The sequence below is a fragment of the Opisthocomus hoazin genome, chromosome 16, assembly GCF_030867145.1.
Source record: "Opisthocomus hoazin isolate bOpiHoa1 chromosome 16, bOpiHoa1.hap1, whole genome shotgun sequence".
Taxonomy (NCBI): domain Eukaryota; kingdom Metazoa; phylum Chordata; class Aves; order Opisthocomiformes; family Opisthocomidae; genus Opisthocomus; species Opisthocomus hoazin.
This window is the reverse complement of record NC_134429.1, coordinates 14,257,513-14,270,099: the sequence shown is the minus strand read 5'-3', so window position 1 is coordinate 14,270,099 and position 12,587 is coordinate 14,257,513. Positions and strand designations below refer to the sequence as shown.

Sequence of the window (12,587 nt, the reverse complement as noted above, 5' to 3'; positions counted from 1 at the left end):
AACAAGGCAGCGATGGTTGCCCCACCTAGCCCAGGCTTGCTTGGAGAACATCTGGGTAATCGTTGGCCAGAGAAGCTGTGGCTGCCCCCTCCCTGGAAGGGTTCAAGGCCCGGCTGGACGGGGCTTTGAGCAACCTGGGCTGGTGGAAGATGTCCCTGCTCATGGTGGGGGGTTGGAACGAGATGATCTTTAAGGTCCCTTCCAACCCAAACCGTTCTGTGATTCTACGATTCTCTAATTAGTTTGACTACCTTCGTAACGTGGTATGACACGAAAATTGTCTGGCCCACAGAAACAGCATCTCCGCCTGGGTTCCTGCTCCTGGGAGGAAGCGGCAGAGCCCAGACACGAGCCAGGGCCCTGGCAGCGGGCGCAGCCCAACCCTGACCCTCCCGAAGAGCAGCTCCCTATGACTCCCACCCACTTGCGAGCACTTCTCTCACCCCGTGCAATGTGAGCTTTCACGCCAGGAACGGAGCAGACTTTATCTGAATCCTCTGCTTGCTTTCTCACGCTGGGAAAGGTGTCCTCGGGGGGCACCGCTCAAGCCTCAGCGACGCCCCACGTGAGAGGAACACGTAAACCCATCCTGTCCCATTAACATTCACTTAATTTCTCCTGTTTCTCCACCCCAACCATGAAATTCAACACTGTCACGGTGACTAACCCACAGAATCGGTCAGCCCTGCGCAGCGATCGCAGTGCCGCTCCTTGCTCGGTAATTAAGTAGGCGCACGCACTCCCCGGGCGCAGCCGTCACCATCTGCAGAGAAGATCTTGCTGTTGAAGATGTCAACGTTGCGTGGCACTGGGCTGAGCCGGCACTCACCCTGGGTGCACAGAGGTACGGCGCAGGCAGGAAATTCGACTGCAATGTTGATTTTCAGGAAATAATTAGAGGAGGCACTTGCCTTGGCGGAATTTACCTGGAAACACTCTGCTACGAGGCCAAGGGCTTTCCAAACCAGCCCTCGCCACGGTGGTGCCAAGGCGGTCAATGACTTCTGCTGGGAGTTTAAGGTGGGTCTTCAAAGGAGCACACAGGTTTTTCCACACTTTGGTGGAGAGGGCTTCCTTGGTCGGGTCCATGGCTGGGACACCATCCACCAACAACACTCATCTGCCTGTTCTTTCGCCACCCACTTCCTTGCTGCAGCCAGCTGGGGATGCTCAGGGTTTCTACAGGAGCTTGTCCCACCCTAAACACCATCCCCGAGGAATCACAGCTCCGAGATGTGGATTTGGGAGGGAGGAGATCGGGCTACAACCCACTGACGAAGCAGACATGAAGTCGGTTTGCGCAACGGTCATTCCAAGGTGGTCAATGACTTCTGCTGTGAGTGGTGGGTCTTCAAAGGGGCACAGAGGGGATTCCATACAGAGCCTCATGTCCCTTTGGTGGAGACAGCTTCTTTGGCCGGGTCCATGGCTGGGACACTCATACACCAAGAACACCTATCTGCTGGGACACCCATCTTGCCCCTTTGCCACCCACCCCCTTGCTGCAGCCAGCTGGGGGTGGTCCAGGTTTCTACAGGAGCTTGTCCCACCCTAAACACCATCCCCGGGGAATCACAGCTCCGAGACGTGGATTTGGGAGGGAGGAGATCGGGCTACAGCCCACTGATGAAGCAGACATGAAGTCGGTTCACGCCCTCCCGAGCAGCGGGGAAGGCCAGCCCGAGGTCTCTTGGCACTCGAAAAGGAAACAGAAACCAGGTTTGCTCTCTGCGTGATCATCCCGCAGGCGAGCTCCAGCAGATTGGATCAACCTTCCCAGAAATGCGGCTTCTGCCATTAGCCCACACACTCGCAGATGTCACCGGGCCAAGAGGCAGCTCGAGTCCCTGGGGCGCTCGGGCACGGTCCCTGCCCGCAGCGGGACCCAGCAGTAATAAAGCTGTCGGCAACTCCTCCTGTCAGGGATCTCCCCAACAGAAATCCAGACCACATCCATCCCTTTCCAGGAAAAAAATCCCTGCATTAACACCGCCAGCACGATACCGAGTCCCAGCCCCAGCAAAGGAGAAGAGGACGACAGGATGTAGAGCTGTGGGATTCTATTTCGATGTTAAATGATTTAAAAAAGCAAAGTGCAAGAGATGCAATTAGCCCAGAACAAGGTGCAATACAGAAGGCGAAAGCACTCGAGACAGTCCCGCAGAGCGCCCAGTGCTGCTCCGGATCCCCGCTCCCCCTCTCTGCAGCCGAAGCTTGTGAGCACGGCGCACGGAAGAAGCTGCACGGGCTTCACACCGGCTTTACGTCTGCGCTACACGCTGTGGGAACAGGCTGGAAGCGCGCTGCCGAGGAGGGGCGACAAACCCACCCTCCTCCACCCGGACCGTCACAAACCGAACCCCGTGCAAAACGAAGGCCGTCAAAGCCGCCGGAGCCCCCGAAAGCAAATCCTGCCGGCAAAGCCTCTCTGCTCCCCTCCGCGCCAACAGCTATCCGCACCGGCTGCGCCGCGCCTCCAGGCTCAGAGCCAGCAACGGCCACAGATTCCCATGTAATTTATCCGCTAACGACATCACACCCGACCCAACGCGGGGCGCGCGCAGGGATGCGGATGCCGCCGGGCACGCTGCAGCGAGGACCGCGGGGCTCGGCAGCGCTGCACGCTGCGAGGTGCTGGTGGGAGACGCTCTCTGGCTGCGGGACACGACCGGCACAAAGCCCTGAGCCACAAGACGGCACGGCCGGGTTTCCCTGAGCTCCTTGCTCTGCCTTATCCCACCGCTCCTTAACACAGAGCCCTATTTCCCACGTTTCTCCTGGCAGAACCATTCACCAGGCACAGTTCTTGCCATTTTCCTCCCCTTTTGGCTACATTTCCCCATGGACAAGTTTTCACGGAAAGGAAAACGGATTTGTTTCCCCCTCCAGCTGCTGATCCCGCTTCCACGTTACCCGTCTCCACTGCTGCGCTCAGCCCGCTCGGCAGCACGGGGCCGGATCCAGCTTTTCCAAATTACGCAGCAGCTTTCCAGTAGTGCAGGGGAGGGAAGGAGCCGTGACTGTGAAAGGCTGCTGGTTATGGCCCTTTCCAAGCGCAAGCTGAGATTCCCTCCTCCTAGCCATCGCACCTGCGGAGAAGTCCTGGAGAACTAATCCCAGCAGCTCATACAGCGGCCAATAAAAGCTCAATAAAAACCCAACATTATATTCCTTAAATACTCACGGCTCTCAAGCCAAACTCGCTCTTTCTCTGCTCTGTCCTCCACGGAAGCACCGATGACCTCACTGCAGCTTCTTAGCTTGCTTACTACTATTTTTTGGCAAATCCTCTTCAAATAGTTGTGTTTTTCTGTATTTTGCATTTATCAGCACTTCCCCTCCCTGTCCGCACGGAGCAAATATTCCCTAATTCAGGTTTTTCTACTCCAATTATGGCTTTATAAACCCAGAGCATCTCCTGCTGCCAAAGGCTGCACTGGTGGCACGGGGCGGGGAGGGCAAGATTTTAAAGATATTTTGGCTGCTGCTACTTTACAAGAACGCTTCTGCAAATCAGAGAGTGATAAAACAAATAGTTCACAGACTGGAGTAGCTTTTCCTCTTCTTTTCCCAAACTCCCCCCACCCAGTTACAGACTCGGCCCAGCTCTCTGCGTCCCGGACGGGGGGAGGACGCGGTGGGCTGGGGCTCTCCCTCCCCGCCGCTCAGCCTGAGCCTGAGCACTGCTGACAGCCTCTCTGCGTAATCCACAAACGCGAGCTGACAAGTGGAAGTCACGCGCGGTACGGCGGGGACTGGAGACGATATTTAGAGCCGCGGCGCTGCCAGGGTTTGACGCACGAGAGCTTTGCCCCGCTCAGGATCATCCCCCGGCCCCGGGTAACAAACCCTCCCGCCTGGACCTCTCGCCAGCGCAGTTTTGGGGAGCAAAAGCTGCAATGTCGCGTTTCGCCCTGCACACCCCAGTCCCGGGGCTCGCAGCGAGCTTGCCACGGTGCGGCCGCCGGCGAGGGACCACCGCAGGAAGACACCCAAAGAGACGCACGAGGAGAAGAGGAGACCCCGCACGCCAGCTGCAGACCCAGCTCCGCTTTGGGCTGCGCTCCCCGTAACTCCACGCGGGATCAGGAAAACTGCACTCACCGGGAAACTCGCCGCTTCCCTCCTAACAGAGTCCGAGGGGCTCCAACCCAACCCGACCCCGCCTCGCAAACGTTCCCAGCTGCGTTTCAGCTGCTCTCCTGGCTCTACTCCATCGCTAGCCGTGGAGGAATTACTTTGCAACACCACAAACGTCCCCCCACACCCCGTCGCTGCACCCGGGTGCGTCCCGGCTCTGCACCGCTGGGGCAGGGTGGTGAGGGTGGGGGTCCTGGGATCAACCCCCCCACCACGTGTGCACATGGCGAACGCACACTGCGTAGTCCAGATGAAAAGGAACAGCTTTTCCTTCCCTTGTTATTTCACTTCTTCCAAGTTTCGGGTCCCGGGGAGGGGGTGTGTGAGAAGGGGGACGCGCAGCCCTTACCCTGCAGAGCCTCCTTGGCTCGCGCCAGCTCCTGCTCCTTCTGCGCCAGCTGCACCTTCAGCTCGGTGGCCGAGAGCACCTCCGGCGACTTGCTGCCGTGCGTCTCCTCCAGGTCCTTCGTCAGCATCTCCTTCATTTGCCGGAGCAGGTGAACCTCCTCCTGCAGCTGGGCCACCTCCTCCCGCAGCAGCGCTGGAGGAAGAGGAGACACAATGCGAGGAAGTGAGCGACGGCTCCCGCCACGGCCCCACGCCTCCGCCGCAGGCTCGAACCCCGGGCGAACGCTGTCGGGGTGACCCCTCCCCGCTTGCGAAACAGCTTTGCACAGCCCCCAGTCCTGCAGCGGTGCTTGCAGCGCCCTGGGAATAGAGCAGGAGAAGGAGGAGGGAGGGACGTGATGAGAAGGACCCTCCACTGGGTGTTTTCTGTTTTTTAGCATTCAAAAATTAAAAATAAATGTGACATACATATAATATACTGATAGTAATAAACAAAGCACCACCTCCCCATCCAACCCAGTCACTGATGGGGTGCTCACATGGCCAGTGCCCAGCAGAAGCTGCCGGGCTCCGCTACACCCCAGCTCTGCCTCCAGCCACCCACATCTTCGGGGCGTACTCGGCAAAATTCAACAAAACCCCCCTGAGATGGCGCTTTCACCTGATTGCCTTAATCTTGAGGTTTTCAGATTTACGCCCAGCGACCGCTTTGCCCCCGGCCGCAGCCGCGTCGCAGGAGCATCCCGCACACCCCAGCCCGGGTCCCCTCCGCAGCGGGGACCAGGGAAGGCTCCAGCGACCTCGCTGCCGACGGCTGCACCCGTGGCTTACCGTAATAAAGCGCTTCTCTGCTATTTCCACCCCGCACCCACCGCCCTCTTCTCCCTGCGCTAGCCTCTTCCCGGAAAACCCTTCTGGCCGTGCATCGCTGCTGCAATCCTCCGCGAGCCAGGCATCGCGCTCCGAGATGATTCACGGAAGCGCGCGGTTTGGTTTCGCTTCCTTCCCCGCTTGGAGAACACGCGGAGAAAACCCGTCACTCGCCTAAAGGGGCTTTTATCGAGTGCTCAGGTTTGCGCCGTGCCCTTGGACACAGGGGAAAAATCAGAAATCCCTCAGCGCGCACGTTACAGTGATGGGAAAAATGCAATAGAAATACAAAATAAACGCCCCCTTTTCAAGCAACCACCGTCGTGTCCTTTCCCCACCGCCACTGAGCATCAGCCAGCCTGGGGGACAGGGGCTGGGTGTGAAATACAGCGGGTTTTCCCCCCGATTTTTGCTAAGCCAGGCGGGGAGGTGACACCGGCAGCGGGACGGGGAGAGGCAGCTCCCCCCGGCCCCGCCAGCAGCTGCGCCAGGAAGGCATAAAATCTGGTTTGCATACTTGAAATGCTTCCCGTACGAAAACTGGCAAGGCCCCATTCTGTAAATTATTTAGCAATAAGGTCACTAACGAGGAACAGTCGAGCTCTAGGCTGGGGGTTTTGGTGCAGTCCAAAGTGCTTTCTCGAAAGCCGTACAAAAAGCAAGAACCAGGAGGCGGCCGAGGCCAAAGGCGTCGTCCCCGGGGGCTGCAGCAACGCAGCGTTTCCCCTCCAGCCTCTGGGAAACTGGGGAGAGCGCGGAGAACTCGTCCTTGGGGTAATATTGACCGCGCAAAACCCACCCAGCGCCTTCCCCGGCCCCAGGAAGCCCCACACGACCCCACGAAACGCCAGGGCTGCCGCCAATTGCTCAGTTTTCCCCACTGATAATTAATTTCCACCTTTCGTTGCAAGCCGCTTGGCTCAGGGGACACAGCGGGCTATTCCCTGGCAAAGATCACAGAATCACAGAATGGTCGGGGTTGGAAGGGACCTCTGTGGGTCATCTACTCCAACCCTCCTGCCGAAGCAGGGTCACCTACAGCAGGCTGCACAGGACCTTGTCCAGGCGGGTCTTGAATATCAGAGGTGGCTCCAGGCAGGGCAGTTCGCGCCAGGGCCACCGACCCTACGGGATTTCTGCAAACCGCAGTGTTCAGGTGGGAACCCAAGAACATCCACCCCCGGCAGGGAACCCTCTGGGGATGTGAGAGGAGAAAAAAGCCCAAGGAAGGGCAGCCCGGGGCAGATTCTGCAGCGGAACATCCCGGACGAGTCCTTGGGCACGGCCCGACAGCAGATTCGCAGCTGCTTCTGACCAAGCTCCTTTCTCCGACGCGCTGCACAACGCGGCTTCCCCGAAACTGCACCGCTCCCAGTTAGAACACAGTGAAAAAAATCCAGAGCATTCCTCCTCCAACGCGTGCAGCAAGGCAACTTCATCCCCAGCTTCGTACCCAGCTCCCGCTCCAGGCAGAAACTACCGAAAGATTAAAATCCCAGATCCAGACGAAGCCACAGGCGCGGTCTGGAAAGGAGCGCACAGCACCACGCTCCCCAACACCGGCTGCAAGCCAAAGCCTACGGAGAAACCCCATTTATTGAACTCGGGATCAGCCAGATATCCAAGACTCTTGCTTCTATATATACATAATTTTAGATATATTTATATAATTTAAGAGGAGTGTGGCCAGCAGGTTGAGGGAGTTTCTCCTTCCCCTCTGCTCTGCCCTCGTGAGGCCCCATCTGCAGTGCTGTGTCCAGTGCTGGGCTCCCCAGTTCAAGAAAGGTGAGGAGCTACTGGAGAGAGTCCAGCACAGGGCTACGAGGATGAGGAGGGGACTGGAGCATCTCTCCTGCGAGGAGAGGCTGAGGGAGCTGGGCTTGTTCAGCCTGGAGAAGAGAAGGCTGCGAGGGGACCTTAGAAATGCCTCTAAATATCTGCAGGGTGGGGGTCAGGAGGACGGGGCCAGACTCTTTCCAGTGGTGCCCAGTGACAGGACAAGGGGCAACGGGCACAAACTGAAGCAGAGGAAGCTCCAGCTGAACCCGAGGAAGAACTTCTTCCCTCTGAGGGTGACGGAGCCCTGGCCCAGGCTGCCCAGGGAGGCTGTGGAGTCTCCTTCTCTGGAGATATTCCAGACCCGCCTGGACGCGGTGCTGTGCAGCCTGCTCTGGGTGACCCTGCTTGGGCAGGGGGTTGGGCTGGGTGACCCACAGAGGGCCCTGCCAACCCCCACCGTGCTGGGATTCTGAGAGATACATATATATATATACACACACAAAAAAAATGGATTGTGCTTCGCAATATATACATATTTTTGCAATATATATCTACTCTGCAATAGATATCTATTCTGCAATAGATATACACTGCTAGGCACAATCCATTTTTTGCCTAGATAGACAGATATAAAAATTACAAAGCACAATATCCACACAGCCAAGGTCTGAGGGGAAAACCCACCACCTGCCATCACGCTCCCACAGCCAAAGCCGCGCCGTCCGCTCTTTGAACCCCCCGCGCAGTGCTGTGGTCCTCGCTCTCCTCCCAGCTCCCGCCCGGGGCTCCCGCCGAAGCCTTGGCTGCAGCAGCCCAGCACGGGCTTCCAGGCGAGCCGCAGCCTCCGCACGCTTCCCAGCAAGGGTTTAAAGGGGTTTCTGGGAAAGAAGCTGGCTCTTCAGGGCAGCGCTGGGGATGACAGCACCTCCTGCTCGCCTTCGGGAAGCGCTGAACGGGCGATTTCTGGCGTTACGTCAGGCTTTTATCAGCCCCTGCAGCCAGGAGTGGGGCTGGCCCGACGCAGCCGTCCCACACGCTGCCTTACACCTGTAATTACGCTCATTTCCATATAGGATTGCCACCCCGCTCGGCCATCTCCCTGGGCTCCTCGTCCCCACATCAGCACCAAACTCACCCCGACACTGCTACGGCCCCAGAGCGGTTCCCCCCCCCGCCAGCGAGCTTCCAGCCCCTCTTCCCCAGCATCTCCCGTTCCAGAGGCTCCTATGGAGAGAGCCCATTTTATTTGCATATATGCATAAATTGCATGTAGAGAGTGACCCGGCTCGAGAGGCAAATTTTACCTTCTTTCTAAAACTGAGGGGGGCGGGGAAATCCCCTCTGCTCTGCCAGGTTCCAGCACCTAAATTGCGACCCGAAAAGCGCTGTCTGCAGGCAGCTCTGAGCGACGGTTACAGAAAAGTTCATTAACGGGGGAAACTGGGCCAGTTATTCGGGACCCTCCTTGCAGCCCCTCTTTTGCCACGCGCAGACGGCTCGGCGGGGGTTTCCATACGCTCCCCGGCAGGGTCCGTGCCTCCGTCAGCAGCCACGCAGGAGCTGTACATGGCTTGAGGCGAGCCCTCTCCGACGGGGACCGGGGCTCAGGACCCCGCATGAGGGGCTCCACGCGCACCCCCAGCACGATGCAAAAATACAGGCTGGAAAACAGATTAATTTTTAAAAATTTCTTTGCAGTTCAGCCTTGAAAGCACTGATACGTTGGGGTGCAAAGTTACGTTTGTTGTTAGGAATCGCTTCCCAAAGGCGACAAACCCGGTGCAAAAAGCTCCCACAGAGCGTTTTCCCAAGCATTTTGGCCCCTTTTTATTTCTGCCCTCTTCTTTTTCCCCATTTCTGGGGGGTTGTCTGCCCACCGCCATTCCTGACCCCCCGGGGGGGAAGGAGGCATCGCCCCGTGCTGCTCAGCCCTGCCGCACGCCGGCTCATCCCAGCCCCATCGCTGCAAGCGGGCAGCGCTGAGATTAACGCCATTTCAACATTTCCCGGACTAATTGACAAAAACTACCACTCACGCTGAAATAATTGGCCGTTAATTATATTTCAGTTGATAGCATTAAACTTCCATGACACTGTCAGATTCCGCATCCTTTATGCTTTAAGCACTGATCAGTGTTAACAGACGATGTAAATAAGATTTGGGGTTTTTTTCCCAGTGCAGTGAACGCCTCCAGCCAGCCTTTGGGGCTGAAGTTTCCGCTCTGGCTCCTGCAAATCCCCTCTCGGACTCCTCTCGGCAGCAGATCCACCGGCCACGCAGCAGCAAAGCCTTTTACTGGCCTTGGAGCGGGCATCACTCTGAAAACATCCATCTTAAAGCCTTTTTTTTCCACGTACCTCAGCCGACACGATTGCTGTACAAGCGCTTCTGTCTTCGGAGGGTACATATTAAAAATGAACGATGTATAAACGACAAGGTTCACGCTGGTGAAATTGGTATCTCGGGTGAAAGCTGCGTTTTGTGCCGCTTTGGCAAGTTTAGTGGCGGGATGGTTTTCGCTTCGCCGGGCACAAGGCGAGGGGGTTTTTACCCAGGAGCTCAGCAGGAAAGCGGCCAGCAGACGCGAGCGTGCCCCGGGTTGCAGCAGCAGCGCATCGATGAGCGGCGCGAAGCGTGGGCAGCGAGGAGAACCTCGCCGCGGACCGCGAGCTTCAAAGCCGCAGCGGCGGGTGGGCAACACGCCGCGTCCCTGCGCGGGGGCACGAGCGCCTGTGCAGGGGGCAGAAGGGGCAAACGCATCGTCTCTGTGCCGCTGGCCTCACCTAACAGACCCCCGCCTGTCGAGAGCACGGTGCAGCCCTTCAGCCCTCCTCCCTCCCGCTGAGCTTGGGCCCCAAATCTCTCTCTCTCTCTCTCTATATATATATACAAAAACATATAAAACCACAAATACACATGTACATACACCTCCGCCCTGCGATGGGAAACACAAGGGTCATAGGATAAAGAACATTATTAGAAGGAAATAACAATTCCAGCCCCAGGGATGCGTCGAGCTAGTATTTTAAAGAGCATCTCATCGCCTTTGATCATTCAGTAGCTCCCCAGCTCAGGACCGAGCAGCCTGCACCATGTCTGGTTTTCCTCCCTCAGTACGTCTCCGCAAGGAGTACTTTGGAGGCAAAGCACACGTATTTTTAATATATGCTTACAAATATCTGCAGGGTGGGGGTCAGGAGGACGGGGCCAGGCTCTGTTCAGTGGTGCCCAGCGACAGGACAAGGGGCAATGGGCACAAACTGAAGCCGAGGAAGCTCCAGCTGAACCCGAGGAAGAACTTCTTCCCTCTGAGGGTGACGGAGCCCTGGCCCAGGCTGCCCAGGGAGGCTGTGGAGTCTCCTTCTCTGGAGATATTCCAGACCCGCCTGGCCGCGGTGCTGTGCAGCCTGCTGTGGGTGACCCTGCTTGGGCAGGGGGTTGGGCTGGGTGACCCCCAGAGGGCCCTGCCAACCCCCACCATGCTGGGATTCTGTTGCCAGGGACAGGCTGGGGGACAGAGCAGGGAGAACGACCACTGTCACCCCCCCCGTGTGCCAACAGCCAGCCTCTCCACGGAGCACGCGTCGCACTCAGGAAAGCATTCGGTTCTCTCCAAACACACTCAGATTTGCAAAAAGACCCAGTTACTGCCGCTGCCCGAGACCCACCGGCGCAAAGCCAACACATCCAACCTCTCCCTTTGACACCCGGACACCACGAGGGTCTCGCAGCGGCTCAAAGCCGAAACCCACACAGCATCAGGAGGATAAACATGAGTGCCCATAATTTGTCCCCCACACCTTCATCCGGGTCCTGCTGCCGCGCATCCCAGCTGCAGCCCTGGCTACAGCACCTCCCACGGCGCACCGTGTCCTCGGAGGAGATGCTGGCCACCACACTCCCTCCTGGGCGGGCATCGGGACGCTCAGCCACACGCTGCAGAGCCTCTTGGGGTAATACAGTGATTTTTGGCTCCATCCATCCATCTTTGACTTTGAAAGAAGGACATTTTAGACCCCCTCCCTTGCTACTGTCGTGATACCGTGAGCGAGCTGTCACGCCTGGACATGGGCACGGACACTGCTTAGCAAGATCGGGTTGAAGCTTTCACCCAAGGACCACAAATCCCTTCAAACCCCATTTTTGAGCGTTTTCCCGAGTTAGACGCTGGCTCGGCCTCGGCACTCCCCTACGGTCGCAGTCCTGGGAGGGGACCCCCAGCTGCACGCCCTGATCGCACACCATCACCCACCGCTTGCACCCGGCAGCGACCATCTGCCTGCACAGCCCCCCTGTGTCCAGGCACCCCCCACCCCAACACCGGGGTTACTCCCAGCAAGGCGAAGCCCACCCGCTCCGCTGCTCGCTGGCGGGTGCCTCGCAGCAGATATACAGAAATAAAACCTGATATAAAACCTGCTATCAACCCTCCTGCGCACGCCGGGGGGGGAAGGGGGGTTCAGGAGGCAGGCTGGAGGACGCACAGGCTTTCCAACCCCGCGCGCGGTTGAGAAGCAGCCGGCCGGCGCTGCGAACCCCGCCGCGGCCCCCCGAGCCCTCCGCCAGCTCCCGGCGCGCTCCAACTTCTCCATGAGACAAAATGGACTACGGGGCGCGGGGAGCCGCCCGCCCACCCTCCCTGCCGCCGCGGGGAAGCCGAAGCCCCTCACCCCAGCCCCTCGCTTCGCCCTCGGCGCGGGGGGGAGCGCGGGGAACCCCAGCCACCCTCCTGCGCAGCCCCGGCGAGCTTCGAGGCGGGCTCGCCGGCCGCCTGGTGTTGTTTTGTTTCTCCCAGGAGGAAGCGAGCTACAGAGGCACAGAGCGAGCGAGGGGAAGAAACGCGTCCCCCCGCCCCGCGAGACGGCGGGACCCCCGGGGATCCCCCCCTTACCTGCGTGGGCTACGCAGGGGCACAGCACCCTGCCCCGAGCATCGTCCCCAGCCGCCCCTCGCCGGCCCCGCGTCCCCGAACAATAGGCCGGACGCGGAGCGAAGCCGTGCTCGCAGCGGCACGTCCCCGGTTTGCTCTCCTCCTGCGCCGACTTCATGGCGGGGGACAGCGGCGTTGGGGGTCCCCGGGCTTGGGGGTCCGCGGGCGGGCGGGCTCCTCCCTGACACGGCACGGAAGTACGGCGGGCGCTACCTGCGCCGGGAATTTGACCCCTCGCAGGTCGCCGAGTTCCCCCGGCCTGATGTCACGCCGGCAGAGGAGTGGCTTCGCCCATCGCCAAGCCAAGGTGCGCGGGACGGGGGTCTGGAGCAGGCGAGCCCCCTCCCCGCCGCCCGGGAGCCAGGGGCTGCGCAGGAACCGGCAGCCCGGCCGCCGGCGGAAATGATTCCCGGCTCGCCGGCCATCGCTCCCACGGCCACCCACGGAGCCGGCGGCGGTGGCGAACGCCCGCGACGTCCCTGCGTGGCCATCGCTCGCTCCCCAACGCCGGCAGCACAG

The 12,587-nt window shown here is 59.2% G+C and overlaps 1 protein-coding gene across 3 annotated transcripts in view; it reads right to left on the bottom strand.

The window, feature by feature from the left end:
• Window positions 1-12,587, bottom strand: part of KAZN (kazrin, periplakin interacting protein) — a 239,543-nt gene that overhangs the window by 8,621 nt on the left and 218,335 nt on the right. For 2 of the 3 annotated variants that reach the window (XM_075437451.1, XM_075437454.1), the window contains one exon: window positions 4,490-4,681. In XM_075437451.1, the coding sequence (XP_075293566.1) occupies window positions 4,490-4,681 (192 nt within the window). Of the gene's footprint in view, window positions 1-4,489; window positions 4,682-12,029; window positions 12,441-12,587 lie in introns of those variants that run through there. The other variant, XM_075437453.1, reaches the window with a different exon arrangement.